Below are 23,596 nucleotides of genomic sequence, written 5' to 3' on the forward strand. Positions count from 1 at the left end.
GGTACCTTTACCTTTACCTAATACACAACTCATATGAATACACACATTTGCCTCAGAACAAGCGGCACTTGCAGCACTATTTTATTTTGATGGGACTTACTAAAATAAATGTGCCTAAGATCATACTGTGTCAGATAGTGCAAATGTGAAGTTAGCATGTATGCAAGGGGAGAAACAAACTTTTTGAGTATACAAAGATCTACTGAAGCAAGCCAACAATGTCAAATTGCTTTTCCTCAGGTGAATAGAGGATGAAGTTGGGGGGGAGGCTACTATGAGATCTGCTCCTTTGTCAAAATGCGTCCAAGGCGACAGGCATTCTGGAGAAGCGTCCTGAAGTGCTAAAAATACTGGGCGGCCTCTCAGCCCTTGACCTCTGGGGTCAGAAGCCTCCCGCACTTAAGACGGCAGACGCCAAACTCCTCCTTGCAATGGAAGGCAGCATTTTCCGTCGGCAAATGATGCGAGAGGCCCAGACAAGGTCATCGCTATGCATCCTTTCTCTGCAGAGGGTTTTTGTGACCAAGCGAAGCAACGGCATTAGGCGCCAGAGGGAAGGGGGTGGGAAAGGGGGAAAGGCGTAAGAAGGGGAACTCCGCCAGGAGGCCACCGTCTCCTTATTGTTCAGGGGTTACAGGGCGTCGGGAGGGGCTGCTGGCTGCGCTGCTGGTTGCCAGGCGACCCCTCCTAGGTCACACAAAAGGCAGAAACGAGTCGCGCAACGCCACTCTGACGTTACCGCCAACTCTCGTGCTGCTTCTCGCAATCCTCGGGGAATAGATGGCCTCGGCTCTCCACTTTGGGCCCCTCACACTGTACCCCCACCCCCACCCGAAGGCTGCGCCACTTCAGCAGCCGCATACATCCTAAGATGGCGGCAGGACGGAGCGGAAATGCCCACGTGACCTAGAACCACTCTGTTCCCAGAGCCTTATTTCATTTGGACAGAAATCTCGCGAGATCTCGAAGAAAACGAGGAGGGGGGGTGACTCACCAGAGTCTTTACGAAACGGGAGGGAGGGGAAGGCAAACCAGGGCGGGGAGGGAGGGGTAGAGATCTCGCGCGAGCAGCGCTGTAAACATTGTGTGAAGAAACCTCGCGATAACACCTAGAGCCTCCTGAATTGGGAGGAGTCCGCAGCCTCCCTAGTTCTCGCGGTAGCCTTGGGATTTCTTCGCCCTCCCCCCACCTCTTTATGCGGAGCGGAGAGTTCTCCCCGCGATACCTTTTGCTGCAAGCAGCGGTGGGGGGAGGGGATCGAGAGGAGGAAGAAGGGGCGTGGTTTGCGCGCTGAAGTCAGCACGGCGCCTGCGAGGGGGCGGAGGAATATATAAAGGCCCGGGCCGAACTGGGGGGTTTCAGTTAGAGACGCGATTCCGAGGCGAAGTAGTGGCGAAAGCGACAGCGGCCCAGGCTAGTTCTACGTCTAGTGAATCCGAATTTCTCTACGCGGAGCGGGACCTCCCGACACGATCTCTCGTTATGAGTCATGTGGCAGTGGAAAATGCCCTCGGTCTAGATCAGCAGGTAAACGGGGGCGGGATGGCGGGTGGGCCTGGGGGACCGAGGTGTATCCCCCCCCGCTCCCTGGCCTGTTTTCGGGGGCCCTCCGGATTCATTGAATCGATCCTAGTTCGCCCCTTTACTCCTTTTACTCTCGCCCCCCCCCCCGCATCCTCCTCACGCCGCTCTCCTGGTGGCGCATTTGACTGTGACGCAGTTCCTTTTGTGGGGTTCGCCCCATTGGCGCCTCCGCGAAGCCCCGAGCCTCCCTCGGGAAAGGGAGCGGAGCGAGGCGAGCGGAGCCCCCGCGAACGAGGGAAGGGAGCGGCGCGGCGGAGAGCGGAGGGTAGCTCGGGTGAAGCGCCGCCGGGCCCTTTGAGGCCTGCTGTGGGGGCTTTGTGCGTCGCTGGCGAATGCTTACATCTGCCGGGCCCCCTGGCGGCGGCGGCAGGGAACTGCAGCGGGTGGGGGACAACGGCGGCCATTGTGCGTGTGACGAAGCGAGGGGGGGGAGAGAAAGAGGCTGCTCGGAGGCGCGTGCGCGGCTCCCTCTGTCTGGGGAAGGGGAGGAGGAGGGGGAGTGGGAGCCACAATGGCTCTGGTGCTGCTGCTGCTCCTCCCGCTCGCTCTCTCTCGCGCGCCCCCGACTCCTTTGTCCTCGAGGCCCACGAGGTGGGGGGGGGGAGGGTAGGCCTAAGGCCGTGTCTTCCTCTCGTCTTGGCTTCTCGGAAGCCTGTTTAAAATGAAGTTGTGCCTTCCCTCTGCCCGGTTCGGGGCGGGGTGGCGCTGCGCTAGAGCCGGCTCCCGAAGTAGGTCACGAAGCCGGCCGGGAAGGGGAAAGAGGAAGGAGCCACGTGACGCGCCCGGATTAGCGGCCGCCAGTGAAAGCCGAGCGCCGCTGCTTGTGTCGCTCCGGCAGTAAACCCCGGCGGGGGGGGGGGGCGCTCCGTCTTAGCCAGGCCCGCTTGTGGGGCGGGGAGGAGGGAGCGCTTTCCCCGAAGGCCCACCCGGCCGAGCGAGCCTGCCTTGTACAACTGCTAATGGCTCTGCTAAAGGCCGCGCGAGATGATGTGCATCCATCTTAAGTTGAAAAAGGGGATTCTTAGATATAAATGGATTTTCTTATTAACCCCCCCTTCCGCAAACAAAATTCATTTTCATGAGTACATGAAAATATTCAACAGCGGTATTTTTTACCTTGGTTGTATATACCGCTTGGACAATCCTAAGGCTTAGGCCCCTTTTTCTTGACAGCTTCAGTAAAACTACAGGAAGGCTAAGGTATACAGTGTAAGCTTAAGTTCCATTTTATTTTTAAAAGCATTGGCACAAGTAGTTACGTTTGAGGAAAGGGGAATTTGGGTTGTAGTCTCCTGTATTTTTGAATGCAAATATTAAGCATATTGGAAGACAGCACTAAATTGAGGCCTTTGTCCATAATGTCACATGCTTTAAGTAAAACCAAAGTACGTTTTAAGGAGGTATGGTTTAAATTGACATTAAATTTACAACAGCAATATCAAAGCTATTCTGGTGTTTAAGGCGGAGAGCCTGCTAACTTACAATGTGAGATGAGATTAGAAATTCTTTACTACTTGAAGTATTTTCAATTAATCACGTTGAATGACTATTCTCTTCCTTTTAAAAAAAGTTTGCTGGTCTAGACTTGAATTCTTCAGACGATCAGAGTGGAGGAGGTACAGCAAGCAGTAAGTATATAATTCAGAATTAAAGCATCTTACTGCAGCTAGTAGAGAATATTTGATGGCATGTTGGTCCAGTGCAATAATAGAAAAATGGCAGATTTTGATGCTTGAGAGAGCAGATCTATGGCATCCTGCAAGTACTGTAATTGTAGACTACTAAATCTCATTGTATTCTATGTAAATCAGTTATACGTAAATCTGTTACACATTACGTATTACCATGCTAGAAACCTGCCTTTAAAATGAATGTTAAGAACCTTAAATGGATGTCTGCTTAATCAGTTAATTAACTGCAGACCTTGAAGGAGTAGACTGCAAGTTGCATACAGTTTTGGTGCATAATAGTATGAGCATGGTATCAACAAAAGGGATTTAGTGATTGTGTTACTCAAGAGTGCATAAATTGTTTCATCTGCTAAAACGGGGTATGTATGTATTTCCTATAGTGAGGTAGCAGCACGTTCCAGTTATTGTTGGTACTATTATTTATTAAATTTGTATATCATCTGAGAATACAAAATACATTACAAAGCAAAACAAACCAATAACCCACTTCCCACAAACACATTTGGAAAGCCATAGAATGTTAATTAGCCAAATGCCTGCATGAAGAGCAGTTTTCATTTGGCACCTTTATTACATATATTTAGGTGTCCCTAGGGGAGAGTATTCCCCAAATGGGGAACCGCCATCCAAAAGGCTCGTTCTCGTGTTGCCACCATTTAGTTTTTTGCATATTTATAACAATGAAAATACTTGGGAACGGGTGCTATATGTTTAGACTATATGCTTAAGCATGAAGTACTTAAACACTTCTTAATGTGCATGTTGGTTTGGTTTTTTGCTTAAAATACTGTAAGTTATTTATAGTTGCTATAGCAAAAATGACTAAGTTTAATCAATAAACAACATAAGGTGTTAACAATCTTGGCAATAAAAGAGCAACAGACTTTGCTGTACAGAGTTTTAATTTTAAACTTTTTTTCCAACTTTCAGAAGGCCGGTACATTCCTCCTCACTTACGGAATAGAGAAGCTTCAAAGCAGGGTATGTTCGTTGGTACTTGAATATATGGAGCATCAGGGTTAAAAAAATAGGGTTACAACTGAATTGAACTGCAAGAACCTCAAAATGTTGTGTGCTCAGATTCAGGGAGATTTGGTACAAGGGGTTGGACATATGAGTATCTAGGCTTTTGAAGGTAGGGAAAGGTATTAAGAGTGCACATTTAAGTAACACCTTATTAAGTCTGTGGCAAAAATTAGATTCCTTCATTCTACAGTGGGTATGGGAAATATTTGGGCTCAATGTAGTTAGCTAGGCAAGTCAAAATAAGCTGCTGATTGATGAGCTGTATATTTGGCTTGAGTAATAAAGCTACTTAAGTAACAGTGCAATCTGTTGTAAAATGTAGTGCTTGCATCCAAGCAGAATAAGAGAATGGTTTGCTCATTTTGAAAGTTATAGTAATCATGAAGTCAGGCAGTGATTCCTGTATTGAAATATCCACCCCATTATCAGAGTCTGTCAATAAAGAATTTGTAAGGGAGTGGCCCACACACATTATGAAAATGTAAAATAAATGGTTACTGTATACCCGTACTATCATCTTGATTGACACTGGAAGCAATTTTCAGCAGTTCCTGTATACCCTCTAAATCTGCTGTGGAGATTTCCTTAACCCTATGGAGATCTAGAAAGGATGTGGTGGAATGTAGAGCTGATGGAGTACTGGTGAAAATCCTCCACATTCTACTAATGAAAGTCTTACGGTCAGCTCATTGACATTTTTTTTTTTTATAGTTTGGTACAATCCATTCTAATAAGTTGGTGGCTATACCATGCCCTGAAAAACCCTATGTGTAGCCTGTAACCATCAATCCTGTTTATGGGGAAGTTTGAACACAGAGCTTTGTCCAAGGATTCTTGAGCTTTAAGCTGTTGGTTGATTAAGCTCTTAATCTCCTGTTGAATTGCATCGTGGTACTCTAAAAATTCAACTCTCCAATGCTATAGGGGAATATGCTGCCTTAGTAGTGTCTGATCAACAACTAAACTTGGGCTGCAATCCACTACTCATTTACCTGGGAGTAAGTTAGTGTTTTACTCCATGTGGCTTAATTCAAATAGGATTGAAGTGCTGGAGGCCATCAGGTCTCATCCCTCTCCCAACCTGTGACACCTTGTCTTGCCTCAGATGCCTCTGCAAAAATTACCTTACTTGTGGACTGGCAGGGAGGCACCAAGAGTTCTCTAGAATACTTTTTACTTGCAGTTGTGATCTTTCAGCATTTTAGCTTAAATCTGCATGGGTAAAAGCCAGAAACTAATTTACTGTGACTATAAATCGGTTCGTTGGTAAGTAGCTCTCAAAGTTAAGAGGTCTCTCCCTACTTTGCTGCCAGAAGTCTTTTAAAATAGGTGTGGAGAACCTATGGCCTTCCATATATTGACTGGTCTACAACTCTGGCCATGTTTGGCTGAAGGGGATAGAAGTTGCAAGTCCAGCATCTTCTGGGATGCAGGTTTCGAAGCTTACTCTAAATATCTGCAGATTGAATATTGTGTCTTTTATTGAACCATGATCTCTGCACAGTTCAGCAAAGTGGTCTGGAAGTCCTACTGAATTTGGGAGCAGGGAAATAATGTACAGATACTACTTTTGCTAGTATTCTAACTACTAGATAGGAAAGTTTAGGTATAGGGTGCTTATTGTCAGGACAACTTGACTCTGCCCACTTCGTTGCCCAACTGATAGAAGTTGTGAATAGTGGCAGAACAAGGGGCATAAGATGAAGCTTGTTCAAATTCACAGATTCTAATTTCTATTAGAAACTAACAGCTCTTTGCAAGAAAACTCAGTTGTATTGGGGCTAACAAATACTGAATGGCATTGATAGCCATCTATTTGTAGTTGTCCTTACCCCTTCTCTCCTCGTGTAGGTATGGATACTGTAAAGACCAATAGAGTTGTATCATAAATCCACAGAAGCTCTTATCACAATTGGTCAAGTATGTCACAAGTTCCTTTATTTTTGCAACAGACTGATACACGGTGTCCGTGCGCATTTGGAAGTTGTTGCCTCACAGTGACATGCTTAGAAACGTTGAGTGATTCCTGCTGCTTCCAAGGACTATCCAACACGAGGACAGAACGAACCTTTCCCAGGGGAAAGCTTATTCTCTCTTGTACACATGTGGTTCATTCTGAGTTTCTCTCAGTAGATCCATAGAAATTAATGGACCTAAGTTAGCCATGTTTGTTTATTTCAATGGGTCTACTATGAGTAGGACTAGGACGCAACCCTTAAAAGTAGCTGTATAAATTATTGAGTGTAACGTAGCACAATACCTGTTGAATCAGATGCATTGCCCTTTTCTTGAGGGAAAGGACTCCTTGTGTCGGACTGTTTGGAGCTGTTGAGAGTTTATCTTGGCTTCTCAGGGTGTCTTGACCTGGTGAGACGCTGGCTCCTGCCATTCCTAAGCCCTCTGCATATGTGCTTTGGCAGCAGGACGGGGTTCCCCTATCCTGGCCACCAGGAGGCAAGAGAGTCCTCTTGTTCCCTTTCCCTCTCATCGCCAAAGGTGAGCTCGTGAGTGATTGTGAATGTGGAAGCCTGGAAAGTTGACATCTTCACACAGATATTTTTATGTTGCTTGAGTAAAATATCTTTTACAGGTTGAAGAAAGTCTACTGTACCATTATGTTGAGTTTTTATGCATTTGAACTGGAGTGAATTATAATGCTGGGAGTTTTATGGCTCTTTTGCAGCAGGTAATGCCTATAACTATGCGGCAAACTACTATTCGAATTCGATGCCACCAAGAAGCTGTAAGTTGGTGTCAGGATGGAGTGGTCTTAAAAAATTGTTTTGAGAGCATGCCTCTAAGCATATTGCATAGTCATAACTTGCAGTCAACTAACTGTGTGAGCATTTGTTCGTTTACGCTCATTGTCAGGCATGTTTCCTTTGCCTGCAACTTTAACTTTTTAAGGATTAATTTGAATACAGTAAACCCACAACTTACACACAGTTAGCTAGTATGCATTCAGCTTTACATGCGTGGCAAAAAATAAAAAGGGAGCGGGGTTCAAGAAAACATTTATTTGGCAATCCCACCCGTTATTGAACCCAATGTGTTTTGAATTTGGCTTTAGATGCAATCCCTGGAACGTAAATTCTGCATAAATTGTGGACTTAATCTACTGGCTTACTGTGTTTAAGGAAAACTACACATTAAGGAAACAACAACTTCAGTTGCACTTTGTACCTGAGCAAGCTTTTGTTGCTTTTAATGGATAGACTGAAAAAGACAAGGAAAGGTTTCCAATTCTGCACCTTATAAAATTTAAACCTACAACAATCCTAATACTCAGGTCTGGCAAGTGCTGGAATTGTGTTTTTTGGATCTTCTGATTTATTAAACATGGCATAAAAGTAGCTGGCCCACAAGACACTTGAAAGTTACCAAGCCTTTTTGTGCTAATTTTCTAGCAAGTTTACCATGCCCCGCAGTTTATTTAGTTACATGTTAAAGCTGAATAGTGTGCAGTGCTGTCTGGTGTGAATAAGGTATAAGAAGAGCCCTTCTGGATCGGTGCAAAGGCCTATCTAGTCCAGCATCCTGCTCTCACATTGGCCAACCTAATGCCTATGCGAAGCCAACAAGCAGAAGCTTAGCGCACCAATTCTAGTTCTTTCCTCTTGATACAGTACTTGGAGATAGTAAATAGCTACTGTAACTAGTAGCCATTAATAACCATTCTGTTTAGATGTAGAATTTTAGACACCTAATAAAATCTTTTTAAATATGGAAGGAAATAACACAATATACTCTGAACTTAAATACCAATAATTTATTTTCCTTAATTAATGGAGGGGTTGTGTGCTTAATCCAATTTAAAGAATTTCCCAATTAAAAAAATCTATGAACTTCTCCCCATAGGCCTTGGACAGGTTCTCTAAGCAGGTTTACATATTAGCCTACATCTTTGAAAACGATTATTCCAACAGATGTCATGTTGCTTTTTTCAGTTCTTTTGCATTTTGGTTGCTTATAGGTTGGATAAGTTTGAAATATTTAGAATAGCTTGTTCTAGGTAATTTAGTAGAACATGGCATTTTGAAATCTGTCACAAACTTCAGGGTTTTGGAATGTTAAAGAATAACAATTAGATGGAGCAGAATCTTACTTCATCCAATCTAGAGATGTAAAATCTTTTTAATAGTGGTGAACAAACAATTTTTCTAGAACTTCTTAAAAAACTGAAATACATGTACAGTAAATTGTTAATTACAGGCAGTATAAATGTTAAGGTGCTGTCCAACTCCCTAATCTATCTACTGTGGTGGCAGGGGGCTCCCTCTAGTGAGTCCAGATCAATCTGCTCTGGCGGTACAGATTCCCTATTCACCCGCTGAAAGTGTTCACTGGTAGGAGTACTGCCAGCAAGCTTCACTCCGCCAGCTCATAAAAAGTCCCCAACTGGGGAGGGATCAGGGTAATTGAACTGGCCTGGGATCTGCTGGATCCTGAGCTGCATTGGTCCTGATAGCTACAACAACTCTGCTCTTGCCTTCCAAGCTGACCAGCGTGAGTGACAGTGCTGTGGGTGTGGCAGTGGCTCTGCTAAACCCTGCAGCTGCCTGGACAGAGGTTGGATTGCTCTGCTAGTCAGACAAATAAATTCAGCATCTTGGAAGTACCAAACGTGTGGCAGTGGGAGGATCTTGTAGTGAACAGAAACGTTGTAGTGAACGATATTCTTACTAGGGCTTAAGTAATGTCTGCAGTTAGTATCATCTGGGAATTGAAGAATCAATACAACCCCCTGAGGTAACAGTGGGATAGTTTGGATATCATGCTAAATCACATTTCGGTGTGATGCAAGCAAGCCTTGGACTCGTACACTTCCTTCTCGTGCTTCCTTTGGTGTGCAGCCATCAACAGGAGTTAAGACTTCTTTTCTGTTAAGTGCAGTTTGTTATGTCCAAGTTGACAAACCTGTTAATGCTAATTCTGGTTTCAACCTGGCTTGTTGCAAATGGTTCTGTAGTTAATATTCGTCAGTTTGGACATCTAGCATTGATACCAATCTTTTTGGGCTTATGGGCACATTTGGAATGATGAGAGTTCTGTGGGCGTCGCCACCTCTGGTTGCTGCTTTCTCATCTCTTTCCATCTTCCCCTGCAGACAGAAAGCACACGTTTTTGACTTGAGTAAACATTGGATCCTGTAGAAATAAAGATACCCAAAAAATGACCGTGAGAATAAAGATTGCAGTGCGAGACTGCACAGTTAAAAATGCAGATCTGGTGCTTCCCACTATCACAAATATATCAATGGCACAAATTCTAATAGATGTCCTCCAGAGTGCCACAGTGGCCACCCCAGGCATAACAAGTTGTGGTCAAGCACAAATATAAGTTGAAGCCTTCAGAACTCCTTGTTAGCGTGTCAAGGAAAGTGTGGGAGCCCAAGGCTCACCAAGGTTCATTTGCATCACTAAACTGGCTTAGACTCAAACATCATTTTATGAACTTTATACTGCAATCTGCTCTTACTAGGAAGCAGGGTTTGTAATCAAAATAATACAACACTCATCGTTGACTGGTCTGTCGTCATTCCATTCATAATAAAATATATATTTGCCAAGTTTAGCACAGGATCTTGAATCTTGTTTCAGTCGGTTTGACTAGCTTTCTTTAGGACATGCTTCTGTTTTCAGCATGGCAGCGAGTATTGATGCACAAAACTAATACACATACAAATCACTGCATTAGTTTTTTTTTTTTTTTAAATCTCTTGGCTCAACTAAATACACAACTTTCTATAAAACCTGGTTTGCAGCTTTGTAAAGTGATTCACAATGCAGCATCCATGTTAGTTGAAGGCTTGCATCTCTAATCAAGAATTTAGGCCCAACACTACTCTGCTTTCCCCAGAAAGGAGCCTTTCATGTAAATTTCTGGCAGCAAAGGTCGCACTGATGCTGTGGAGCTTGCAAAATCTTGCTAGCGCATTTTACCCTTTAATTTTGTAACTTTTTATTCTCTGCCAAAGATTCCCCCAGCTGGGACTCTCGTGGAGGTAATGGCTATATGAATGGATATGATCGTGACAGCCGGATGAATGGCTACGATCGTGATCGTGGTGTGTTTGGATCCAGAGGAGGATCTGGACGTGATGACAGAGGTGGGCGAGGGAGACCTGGCACCTTTCATCCAACAAAGCCTGAGTGTCGACTGCTGCTCTTGACAATAAAGACAGCTTCTTTCTAGAGAGCTTAGATCAGGTTATAGTAGCGTAGGTTGAGACTTCTTAGGGAAGTTTGAGGCTTGGTTTATCAAGTACCATTTGCAGAGCTGTTTTGCCCTCAGCTGGAAAGCTACAAAATTAGTACTCATTCTTGTTGGTTATTTGAATTTGGTTCCCGGAGCCTTAATTATAGTTACAGCTATAGGATACTACCATAGAATTCTGGAGTTGTATAGTTATCCAAATAAAACAGTCATACTAATGTCTCAAGAACAGTGAAGCTTCTCACTGAGTGGCCTCATTATACCAGTTACCACCGACTCCAGATTTTGCCTGTCAGGAAATACCATCAGTCTCCAGGTCTTTTCACTGCTTTCTGTTTCATCATCTTTGCTTCAGTGTACCTGTGGACACATTGATGGACTCCGGGAAGGTCTCATTTTCAGCCCAGGTTGCCATTTTTTTTCTTGAGACAAATTAATTGTAACTAGAATAAGATAATGACATAATTTTTGGAAGTGGTTCACGAAAAGTTGCCTAATGGCCATACTCTACTACAATGCCATGGGCGCAAAAGTATGCAGGTAGGCTTTGCTTTTGGGTTTGCTGCAGCTTGAGAGAATCATTGATTGGCTGCTGCTTCTTGAATATAATTTGCTACATGATCACCCTGGACCAGCTTTTTAAACTGCCATCTTGCAATATTGGCAGTAAAACACCAGATTTCAGTGCCTTTCCTTGATTTAAAATGTGCAATAAAATATGGGAATTTCTCTTAAGACAGGTTGCTAATTACTCAAACATTTTCATGGTGATGGTTTGAGGGATTTTGTATCTTTACAGTGAGCATCTACACAATCAGTGATTTCATTGGTGATTTTATTATTCCTAGGATTTGATGGTGGGTGGAATGCTGGCAGAGACAGGGATGCTGCATACAGTAGCTTTGGTGCAAGGAGTGACCGCGGATCAGGAAAATCAAGCTTTTTTGCTGAGCGTGGTAATGGTTCAAGAGGAAGGTAAAAATGTAACTCTTTTCCCATTAAAAATGTGAATTCCACCACTGTAAAACATTCAGTAATCTGTAGAAATAGGGGAGAACTGACTGAGGTTAAGACATGTGCTTTTTGTGTTGAAAGCCTGCTTTGTAGCTCTTAGGCTTGCATTGACTGCAGCATGTTAATTTTTATGTGTATAGGGCTAGCCTCTCATTTCCACCAACTTACTGCTGTAGGACTTCTAAAGTTTACATCCACATAATAGAAGTCCTTGTGCCTTCTTAGCATTAGCACATAGGCCCGAGCAGAAAGACAGGGGAATGACAATTTAGAGCAACTGTGCAGTTATGGCATATATCTGGGATTGGAAGGAGCTCTTTCAGTAAGCCTTCTCCTTGTTTGATGAAGGACCAGGAGGCTGGGGCGTTCAGGGGATGTGGCAGAATTGTGTTGAGAGCAGTAGAGGAGTTAAATGATAGTCCAATTCCCAATGTTGATTAAAATGCAATCTGAGCAATTAAATGCCTCTGCCTGGCAGGTGTGCCACCTCAAATTTCATTGGTATTCTGTCCACATGCCTCATATATATGAGAGAGTTGAAATATTGGGGTATTATATCCTTCTCAAGGGGATGTCAAATCTTGGGAAATAGATAGCTGTGGTGTTATACGGATTTATTGTTTAATTATATCATGAAATACTTTGAAGCTGCCTAGCAGCCAGGCAGCTTCATTAGTGTGTTTAGTACACTAATTAGTGTGTTTAGTACATCACATCACAGAAACTGTCATGAAAACTGGTTTTAGTGTAATTTCATGTAATCTAGGTTTGATGACCGTGGTGGAAGAGGCGGTGAATTTGATGGCATTAGCAGTCGTGGTGGTGATAGAAGTGCCTTTGGCGGCAGATTTGATCGTGGTGGAAACAGTCGTTGGTCTGATAAAAGCGATGAAGATGACTGGTCCAAACCACTTGCCCCAAGCGAACGTGTGGAGCAGTAAGTACTAGCAGTGGGATCTGGTGGTCTGTAAGTCAGGTATTCAGTGCTGTGTGATAGTACATTGAATGTTTATCTTCTAGGGAGCTGTTTGCTGGTGGGAATACTGGCATTAATTTTGAGAAGTATGATGACATTCCGGTTGAAGCAACAGGCAACAACTGTCCTCCACACATTGAGAGCGTAAGTATTTGTTTAATGCTACAACTAGTGTGCTGCTTACACTAGAATACCAAGGGACTACTTTTATACATTTAAATTAGTGTTGTGGAGCTGATGGTCCTTCAAAAGGGACACTTTACTTAAAAGTCTTTGTCTTTAATAATCTATGTGATTGTTATAGGCAACATGGAATTGCATGCAGATGAATGAATGCAGGATGTTGGAGGAGGAACATAACTCTCCTTGCCTCCAGCAGCACACTATATTTTTACTTTAGGCTTTGAGAAAGATGCTTTGCTGCCTTTGTATTCAGCATAAACAAAAGGGGATACCAAGAAAGGAAGGGGACATGCCATCCTACATAAGAATCAAATGGGCTGGTGAGGAAGATGGGAAGTTTCTTTCATCTGCATTAGCCCACTCCAAGACTTGTTGGTATCCAGCCTTTTAGCAAGATGCTGGAAAATGAGGGGCAATTCTCCGCCTATCCTCTGCCTTCTCCTCTTATGAGTGTAAAGCAAACTTTTTGGGCTTTTACCAGGTTGTTTAATAACTTGAACTCTGTTTCAGTTCAGCGATGTTGACATGGGAGAAATCATTATGGGGAACATTGAACTCACCCGCTACACTCGGCCTACTCCAGTGCAGAAATATGCTATCCCTATCATCAAAGACAAGAGAGACTTGATGGCTTGTGCCCAGACAGGCAAGTTTGTGTTTGCTATGTGTTACTGCAGTGTTCTAATTGAGAAATTTTGGGGTGTTAATTGAGGGTTCTTGGGTGCAAATGGTGAGGGATAGGCCATTCCCTGGCAGCTGACTCTAGCACAACATGGACACCGATAATTTGGTAAGACGTATATTAGGATTTAAAATACCACCCTAAATTTAATGCCAGTTTCAGATTAACTTGAAATGAGTACAGGATGGGATGGAGCATAACATTTGGGTGGGATTTATGGAATGAAAATGTTTTTGCATTGCTTTCAAGATTAAATGTCTTTTCTTTTAGGGTCTGGAAAAACTGCTGCATTTCTTCTGCCCATATTGAGTCAGATATATACAGATGGCCCAGGTGATGCCCTCAGAGCCATGAAGGCAAGTTCATTATATCTGGCTTAAACAAACAATACAGTACTTCACTTTAGCACTGTGCGCATTGCCATCTCTGTTACATTGCTGAAAAATGTAGATCTTGAGTACAACTACACCCTTTATTACATTTATTCATTGCTTACTACATAAAACAACATAATTTACTAAAAGCAATCATCCTGCAATATTGTAGAAAGGATGGATTTTTTTTACTTTATTTTTTTTGCATCCCAGTAAAAGATAAATATTAAAACAGGCTTAGGGTACCATTATAGCATATAAGAATCAAATGCCAGAGTAAATGAGGAAATGTTGGCCTACTGCCTAAAAGTTGATAATTGTGCCAGGCACCTCTCCCCAGCATTCCACTGAAAAGGCCTTTTTTGTGTTGCCACCCTCCTCATCTCCACAGGAAGACCAGAAAAAAGGACAATAATATGTGTGTACAGCTTTAGGTGAAAACCAGCACTTTGAATGGAGCCCACCCAGAAACCTGTAGTCAACCTGTAGTGGGGTTGCTGGTGTTGTATGTTCAGATGTAGTTCCAGGCAGTAATCTGGTTACTGAATTCTGCACTAGTTGCAGTTCCTAGACTGTCTTCAAAGGCAGCCCCACATAACACATTGCAGTAATCTATCCCAGAGGTTGCCATAATGTAGACTAAGAAACTGGGCCTTCCCTCTCCAGTCTAACCTGTTGGAGGCACTGGTCCACTAAGGCCACTTGTGCCTGTTGTGACAGTAATGGATCCAGAAGTACTCCCAGACAGTGCATGAACCCCATCCAGAACAGGTTCCACCATAACAGAAGGTGAATTGATTTTAAGGCACTGCCTTCAAAGAAGTTTACACATCAGGATGGAGTTTGCACAAAATTACCCAGAGTAGGTCTAGGTTCAGTAATAGCCAGCATCTTGATTCTGATGACAGTCACTTTGCTAGAATGGCTGTGATGCTTATAGTTGCTGGCACAGCTTGTGGTTCTGTCTGGGTGCAGTCATGAACACTGCAGGATTCAGACCACAACCTTTAAAAATCTTTATGGAAAGAGCAAAGTAAAGGTGTAAACACTTGGGTAGCAGATTTGTTGAGAAATAACTGTTACTAGCAGCTTATTTTCCAGCTGGTAATGAGGACTTAATATTGCAGGAAAACGGAAGGTATGGACGCCGTAAGCAATATCCCATCTCACTCGTTTTGGCTCCCACAAGAGAGCTGGCAGTGCAGATATATGAAGAAGCCAGAAAAGTAAGTATTATTCAGGGAGTGGCTAATACAGCCACATTGACCTATGTTTAACAATACAGGAGCTGAAGGTGCAAGCGACAAATTACTAACTTTTAAAAGAGGAAAATTGGGTGGGTGGTTAAAAAGCTTTCATGTATCATAGAACCACAGCAGTTGTGGTCACTGATTCTCCCCCCCCCCCCAAAGAAAAATCTTGAAAGAAAAAAAAATTGGGGTGAGGGAATCTGCAAAAATCCCAGGGCAAGGGGGATGGGCACATGAGGTCTGTAGATTAGCCAGTCCTGTGGCATTGTGCTCCTAGGAACTTGATATCTCAAGTCTTGAATTCTAAAACTAAATTTTGTTCCCATAGTTTGCATATCGCTCCAAAGTCCGCCCCTGCGTCGTGTATGGTGGGGCCGACATTGGTCAACAGATACGTGACTTGGAACGTGGTTGCCATTTGCTTGTAGCAACTCCAGGTCGTCTTGTAGATATGATGGAGCGAGGAAAGATTGGACTGGACTTTTGCAAGTATGTGAAAATAATATTTTAATAATTTTAGCATTTTGACAGCAGCATATTAACATGGAATCTTGGAAATCCTAATGTGGTCTTATAATACCTTCCAGATACTTGGTACTGGATGAAGCTGATCGTATGCTTGACATGGGGTTTGAACCTCAAATCCGTCGTATTGTTGAGCAAGACACTATGCCACCCAAAGGTGTCCGTCAGACTATGATGTTCAGTGCTACCTTTCCGAAGGAAATTCAGGTATTCTGTTTTGCAAAGTAGTTGAATGCCCCATTTCCAGTGAGTCAGCATACTATAGAAGTGGTGATACTCAAACCAGCAAGCAGCTGCTGTTGTAGACAGCTAACCATAGGTAGAGAACAAGAAAAATTCTAAGTATCCCCCCCCCCCCCGGAATACTTTGTTTCTAGTTTAAAAATATGGAGAGAAACACCTAGTTTGTATGCGTCCATGGAAGCTTATAGCTATAGGTAAGTCTAATGGGGGTGGATTCATTATTTAATTGTCTCTCATACTGAGTAGAGTTCTCTCTTTTGAAGATGCTTGCTCGTGACTTCTTGGAGGAATATATCTTTCTGGCTGTTGGCAGAGTTGGCTCTACATCTGAGAACATCACACAGAAAGTAGTGTGGGTGGAAGAGTCAGACAAACGGTCATTTCTGCTTGACCTCCTAAATGCCACAGGTAAAGACTGTTTGGGAGAAATCCAACACAACTCTAATGGCTCAGGTAATGAGAATCTATGTTAGGTGGAGGAAAAGCTTCAGACTTTTCCTCCTTGTTTTCTCCTATATTTGAATATTTTTCTTTAATCTGCATGCAGCTAGCTTGACTAGTAAAGTTGTTATTTTTTATGGTTGCAGTCATAATACTAGTTTGCACCACTTGGTGGTGCTATAACAATAGATTTGGCATTGTTTTGCTAATGAGATGCTTCGCTTACATAGGAAAAGATTCCTTGACTCTGGTGTTTGTGGAGACTAAAAAGGGGGCTGATTCTCTGGAGGATTTCCTCTACCATGAAGGCTATGCTTGCACAAGCATCCATGGTGATCGCTCTCAGCGAGACAGGGAAGAGGCATTGCACCAGTTCCGTTCAGGCAGAAGTCCCATCTTGGTTGCCACTGCAGTAAGTATAGACTTGGTTAAGAAAATGCTTGTGTCTTTGTATTGGCTCTTTACACTGCAGTTTCAGCTTATGGGGAGCTGATGTCTGACTCTTTATCTTCATTAGGTAGCAGCAAGAGGATTGGATATCTCAAATGTAAAACACGTCATAAACTTTGATTTGCCAAGTGATATAGAAGAATACGTGCATCGCATTGGCCGTACAGGCCGTGTCGGGAATCTTGGTAAGACACTCTTCATCAACACCTTGATAAAACTTCCACGGTGGTATAAACATTTGTGTTTGCACACTATGTGGACTTTTAATGTCACTAAACTCCATCAGCATGCTTTGAGTATGAAAAAGTTGGTGACTGAGTAGTAGACTGAGTAGACTAGAACTGGTTTTGTGCAGAAGATCTTTGGTTAACAGAGGCATGTTGTGAAAGATTCACATGAAATATTCCCATTCCTGCAAAGCACACGGCAGATTACCTCAATGTGGGAAAGGGTGGGTGTCATTATACACCTGTGTGCAAAATTTCTTGAATGCTGCTTTACAGTTCAGCTACAGCTGTAATTAAAAGTTTTTGTAATTGGAGGGCACTCATGCTCTTGGTATTTTGAACATACAGCTTCCTTACCTTGCCTTAATATGCTGTATTTCTTTCTTTAGGTCTTGCCACATCATTCTTCAATGAGAGGAACATAAATATCACAAAAGATTTGCTAGATCTACTTGTTGAAGCTAAACAGGAAGTACCATCTTGGCTAGAAAATATGGCATATGAGCAGATTCACAAGGGTGGAAGCAGTCGTGGGCGATCAAAAGGGTAAGTTGAGTTAATCCCTAAGCAGTTAGATGTCATGTAGATGAGCTGGAAAGATACCCAACGTCAAAGCAAAATACCTGACTTCCATATAGCAGTATAATATTTTACTTCTGTATTCCTCCCTTTGGCCCTTCAGTGGAAGACAGTGCTCTTCCTTTCTTCAGGATGAGAAGAATAGTAATTACTAGCCAGGAGAGGTTGCTTTTAAAAGAGGACACATGGAGCAGCATGATAAAAAATTGAAACCACTGCCCTCGCTGGCTCTGGGGAAATGATATTTTAGTGGAGTATGGCCCATATAATAAGCCTACTCAGCAGAAGGTGCTTGGTGTAACACAAATCTTAAGATTCCATTATTAAGCACCATCAAAATAGATAATTTTTTATTATTAATCAGCAGCGGAGATCTTAGGTGAAAAATGGTTGTCCTTCAATTTCTAGAGCTCTCATGGTGGCTTGTAACTCGAACATTTATAAACTATTACTTTGAAGCAGCAAGGCGGATTTAACAGATCTGTTTGCTTGGGTCCTTATACGGGACTCCCTTTTACCTGGCAATACACAATTCTGTGCTGGATGAGTGCTCTACGGATTGGGAGCCACAGCTGTGAAGGCCCTTTATCTGGCTGCTTCTCTCCCAGCCTCTGAAGGCAGGGGCTGCCAGAGGCATTTAGGTTGGTTGGTTTATGTGGAAGTGGGCATTTCTTCAGATACTGGCTCTGAAACGGATTGGGGCCAGCATTGCTTTGCTTGGTGCACCCTCTCCCGAAATATGATCTTTTATTGAAAATGAAATACATAACATTAAAAATTAATATAGTACATCATTTTAGCCAAGGGACTGGCAATTGTTGAAGAACTAGCTAAGATGTTTGATTAACTGAATTTCCTGATGTTAGCAACATGAAGGGCAATGAATGAGGAAATGTATTAAATAGCATACTTAAGGAACTGTGGTCTTCTAATTGCAACTTGTTGCTGTTCTTTCCTCTAGCCGTTTCAGTGGAGGGTTTGGTGCCCGAGATTATCGAACAAGTAGCAGTACCAGCAGCAGCAGTAGCTTTGGCAGCAGCCGCACAAGTAGTGGGCGCAGCGGTGGCAGTGGTGGTGGCGGTGGCCATGGAGGCAGCAGAGGATTTGGAGGTGAGTTTCATTTCACAGTGTGCCTTGGGCTGTTGGAATGAAGGAAGGTGGTGGGGAAATCTAAACTCTTGGGTTTTCCCCAATCTGTAGAAAATAAGATTGTAAAGGTAAATTCACTTGGTCATAAACTCTTCTTGCCTTTTTGTCTTAATAGGTGGAGGTGGTGGCTATGGCGGCTTCTATAACAGTGATGGATATGGAGGAAACTATAACTCTCAGGGGGTAGATTGGTGGGGCAACTGATCTGCTTGCTGCAGATTCTTCCCAAACAAGCTAATATGGAAACCACATGTAACTTAGCCAGACTATACCTTGTGTAGCTTCAAGAACTCGCAGTACATTACCAGCTGTGATTCTCCACTGAATTTTTTTTAAGGGAGCTCAAGGTCACAAGAAGAAGGAAAGGAACAGAAGCCCTACTTTGAAGGTTTAAAGACTCCATTGTAGTTGAGATTAACTCCTCCACCCCCTACTCCCAGACTGTATTTATAATTTTGTGACTGAGGATCATTTGTTAATGTACTGTGCCTTTAACTTTAGACAACTTTTTATTTTGATGTCCTGTTGGCTCAGTAATGCCCAAGATTATCAATTGTCTTGACAAAATTACTCTACTTGGGCTTTAAAAAAATCAAACCTTGGCACGCAGGTGTGATACAACTTACAGGAATCATTGATTCATCCACTTTATACTACAAAAAAAAAACTTGTGCGGTGGCCTGCATTAGGGCTTTGATACTCAGATTTGAAAAAATAAAACATCTTGAAGCATATCAATGGAATTAGTTTCTAATGTGGCAAAACTGTACTAAGTTAAAGTTGATTTGCTCACTCTATCCTGGATAGGTACTTAGAACCTGATAGTCTTTAATAAGCCATTCCAGTCATGATGATGATGATGAAGTGATGTATGGATACATGCATACAAGCACTGTTTTAAAGTTAATGCAAGTAAACACAGCAATTCCAGTGTTTAGGCAGATTATTAATGTGAGCTAGCCAAATGGAGGCGGAACATTACAGGGAATGTTTAAAGGTCTGAACTTGAAATAGTTTTTAGGAGAATTCATCTACTTAGACTTTTCAAAATTGCCTGCCATATGAAAATTGAAATGGTAGAATGGCTGACCACAACAGTGATGGGTCCACCTTTTAAGGGCCTGACTGATTTTTTTGGTCTTAACGCATGCTAGTGTTGATGTTTTTTGGTCAAGGGGGAATGAACAGGAAGAATTATGCAGCAGGCTTTATTTTAATGCAGATTCACATTACTCTGTTCAAGCTGCGTTGAAGTGTTAACTGGCTTACTGTAGACTTGTAAAATGGCTCCAGAAGAGTAACAAATTCTGAGATCACAAAGGTTGGAATGTACATAACTGCACAAGGTTTCAATTCTGCTATCAAGTGCAGTTTTAGTCAGTTTTAGTTGCATAGGTTTCCATTGTATTTAGTCTGTTATGCTGAATCTGGCCAAAGATAAGTATTTCCAACAGTAAAATGCCTCTGCCACTTAGTTTCTCTGAGCTATCTTCTGCTGCCAGAGCTGTTACCAACTCTTAGTCTAAGTGGCATAGGACAACAGCAAAATCTCCTAAAGTGCAATAGATCTTTTCAAGTGTATTGTGCCTTGTTCTAAACTTTAAGTAGGTGCACTTGACAGTATTTGAGGTCATTTGTTATGGTGCTATTTCAATTAGTCTAGATTTAGGCCCTTGTACATTTTGCCCATAACTTTTTACAAAATACTTCTTTTATTGCACATTCAGAGAATTTTATATGTCTTGTGTGCGTGTCCTTAACTTCCAATCTTATTTTGTCTCTTGGGAGACTGAACGCAGCTTGTCTAAGGAGGAGGAACTAGATTCTAAAACTGGGACCATGGGAATAATGGTTGGGAAGAAAACTTTGCACACGACAGATTTCTAGATACTTTTTGCTGCTAGTTTTGTGTAATATTTATTGAACATTTTTGACAAATATTTATTTTTGTAAGCCTAAAAGTGATTCTTTGAAAGTTTAAAGAAACTTGACCAAAAGACAGTACAAAAACACTGGCACTTGAATGTTGAATGTCACCGTATGCGTGAAATTATATATTTCGGGGTAGTGTGAGCTTTTAATGTTTAAGTCATATTAAACTCTTAAGTCAAATTAAGCAGACCCGGCATTGGCAATGTAGCCGTAACTTTCTGATAGTAAAACAAAAATTGGCAACTTTAAAATTAAACATGCCAAGGTTTTGATACACTTGTCTTAAGATATTAATGAAACACTTCAAAACACTGACGTGAAGTGTCCAGATTCTCAGATGTTTGTTGCGTGAGTTTTTGTTTAGTTGTGTGGTTTTTTTTTTCAGTGAATGTCTGGCACATTGCAATCCTCAAAACATGTGGTTATCTTTGTTGTATTGGCATAATCAGTGACTTGTACATTCAGCAATAGCATTTTAGCAAGTTTTACAGCCAGCAATATTATTCAGATAAGGATTCAATCATATGCAAAGAATGGGTTTAATCATATGCAATGAACGGATTTAAACTTGCTGAATGTAAAGATTTGAACTTCAAGTCACTGTAGGTTTAGTAATTGCTTATTGTATTAGTTTAGATGCTAGCACTGCATGTGCTGTGCATTGCTCTCAATTTTAATAAAATAAAAAGTTGAAATGCACTTTGATGTTGGTCTTTTTCTTGGTGACAAAATGTGCTTCTCCTTTTTCATTGTTAATCATTACTGATAGCAGTGAGACACCCCAGGTTAAGTGCCACAGATGCAAGTTTCTAATAGAAGCAGCTCACACATTTTATGGAACAGCCCCTTGTAGCTGTTCTGCTTGGTCCCCCAGACCTAGTGGCCTGTTTTGCCTCATGTTTTCTTAAATGTGGGGATGTTGTTCAAGTGGCTGCTTGATCAGATAATAGATTTTGCCCCAAACCCCTTTCCTCCCAAACAACTGATCAGTGGTATGTGGATTTAACCCCTTGCAGAATGATCTTGCATGCCGTTCAGAGTTTTGACACCAAAACACTTTCATAGTCAGAATTCACCCCAATATATTTCCAGAATTATATGCTTTACGTCCATATAGTAATTGAAGGGTGTGAAAAGGAATAAGTGTGGTTTCAATTAGCTCAAGTGCCCTTTTCAATTCAGAGGTGCTTGAATGTTTATTATTAAATCATTAAAATACAATTTTTCTATCTTTAAAACAATGACTCCTCCAACAAGGAGAGAGTAGTATCTTGATGGAACAGGGCGGTGCTACTTAATAAATGTGGAACAGATTTCTGTTTAAACAAAGCACCTGAAACTTTAGCATTCACTCAACTCAACCAGCATTAAACTACTTAAAGGTGGAATAAAATGCTGAAATAGTTGTGTCCACACCTGGTACAGGAAGGTACTTAACCCCTGAGATTGCTGTTGGAGTAAGTGACTGCAGATGGCGAGGGTAACTTTCAATACAGAAAGCACAATCTTCCAAAAGTCATTTTGAAAACGGCAGCTCAGACAAATTGAGAATGGTTGGAGATTATAGGGTGTCAAGCTTTAAAAAGCTCTGTAATTGAAATGTGATCTTCACAATCTTAACTTTGAAGTTTAGTTTGATTTACTGTTCTTGGCAGTATAAAATTTAGCAGAGCAGTTTACAATGTAATTGCACGATACAACAATGGAAGAAGGAACAAAATTAAGATGTGATAAAAGCCTGTGAAGACAAGTCTGCCAGGAAGCCATTAAAGTATTCATCTCATACAAATGATGCATTGAGTTAAAAATTACCTGAAATAGGCTGGGTATTTATGGTAAGAACTCTTAACCCACCCCCTCAGTAACTAAAGTGTTTGGGCAAAAAAAATTCCTTCCAGTAGCACCTTAAAAACCAACTAAGTTAGTTCTTGGGACGCAGGTGGCGCTGTGGGTTAAAGCCTCAGCGCCTAGGACTTGCCGATCGGAAGGTCGGCGGTTCGAATCCCTGCGACGGGGTGCGCTCCCGCTGCTCGGTCCCAGCACCTGCCAACCTAGCAGTTCGAAAGCACCCCCGGGTGCAAGTAGATAAATAGGGACCGCTTACCAGCGGGAAGGTAAACGGCGTTTCCGTGTGCGGCTCTGGCTCGCCAGAGCAGCGATGTCACACTGGCCACGTGACCCGGAAGTGTCTCCGGACAGCGCTGGCCCCTGGCCTCTTGAGTGAGATGGGCGCACAACCCCAGAGTCTGTCAAGACTGGCCCGTACGGGCAGGGGTACCTTTACCTTTACCTTTAAGTTAGTTCTTGGTATGAGCTTTCATGTGCATGCACACTTCTTCAGAATCATCATCTGAAGAAGTGTGCATGCACACAAAAGCTCATACCAAGAACTAACTTGGTTGGTCTTTAAGGTGCTACTGGAAGGAATTTTTTTTGTTTTGACTATGGCAGACCAACACAGCTACCTATCTGTAAAGTGTTTGGGGATAGGGCCGGCAGCTCTCTAATACAGTCAACCTGGTGCTCTCCATATATTTTTGACTATATCCATCCCTTGACACCTTGCTGTCCCCTGCTCCCCTGAAATAAGTACTACAAGGCTCCAGAACAGGAACATTCCTCTTAGGGGATGTGAATCCACTACAACATTGTTACATATTGCACTAGTATTAATGTACTATGGAAGTGGGTGCAGGCTGTGCCTTGTGTTGCTGGTACATCAGGTGGGCGGGAAATAGTGTGGGTTTCTTTTTCTTGTTAAAATAAATATATATTCAGTATAATAAAAAGATAATTCCCTAGATGCCTGAGATCTAGGTTTGGGGCAAGTACTCTGGTGAGAGAACCTCAGCAGAGATTTAAATATAGTCATACCTTGGCTCCCCAACACCTTCGGAGTCGAACGTTACCGTTCCAGAACAATCGAAACCCATAAATGACTCATTTTCGAACATTCTTTTGGAAGCCGAATGTCTTGACAGGTCTTCTGATTGGCTGCAGGAGCTTCCTGCAGCCAATCAGAAGCCGCGCTTTGGAAGTCAGATGTTTCGGAA

General features: G+C 42.5%; 1 protein-coding gene across 7 annotated transcripts; it reads left to right on the forward strand.

Moving 5' to 3' along the window:
• Positions 1 to 728: 728 nt before the first annotated feature.
• On the forward strand, positions 729 to 21,242 carry DDX3X (DEAD-box helicase 3 X-linked; the record flags this gene model as incomplete). Of its 7 annotated transcripts, none has more annotated exons than XM_083734696.1 (19): positions 1,010 to 1,528; positions 3,156 to 3,213; positions 4,207 to 4,257; positions 6,986 to 7,045; positions 10,280 to 10,411; positions 11,367 to 11,493; positions 12,299 to 12,469; positions 12,553 to 12,652; positions 13,202 to 13,337; positions 13,644 to 13,729; positions 14,875 to 14,973; positions 15,326 to 15,486; positions 15,585 to 15,729; positions 16,029 to 16,173; positions 16,437 to 16,618; positions 16,724 to 16,841; positions 17,273 to 17,429; positions 18,424 to 18,572; positions 18,727 to 21,242. In XM_083734696.1, exons 1-19 carry the CDS (start codon positions 1,484 to 1,486, stop codon positions 18,813 to 18,815), a joined length of 2,211 nt encoding a protein of 736 aa, XP_083590822.1. In that variant the 5' UTR covers positions 1,010 to 1,483. The 7 variants fall into 7 exon arrangements, with proteins under 7 accessions (XP_083590826.1, XP_083590822.1, XP_083590825.1 ...); XM_083734695.1 differs by having other exon boundaries at positions 1,069 to 1,528; positions 16,029 to 16,218; XM_083734697.1 differs by lacking the exon at positions 6,986 to 7,045 and having other exon boundaries at positions 1,070 to 1,528; positions 16,029 to 16,218.
• Positions 21,243 to 23,596: the final 2,354 nt, after the last annotated feature.

This window comes from Podarcis gaigeae, assembly GCF_964106915.1.
Source record: "Podarcis gaigeae genome assembly, chromosome: 4".
Taxonomy (NCBI): Eukaryota; Metazoa; Chordata; class Lepidosauria; order Squamata; family Lacertidae; genus Podarcis; species Podarcis gaigeae.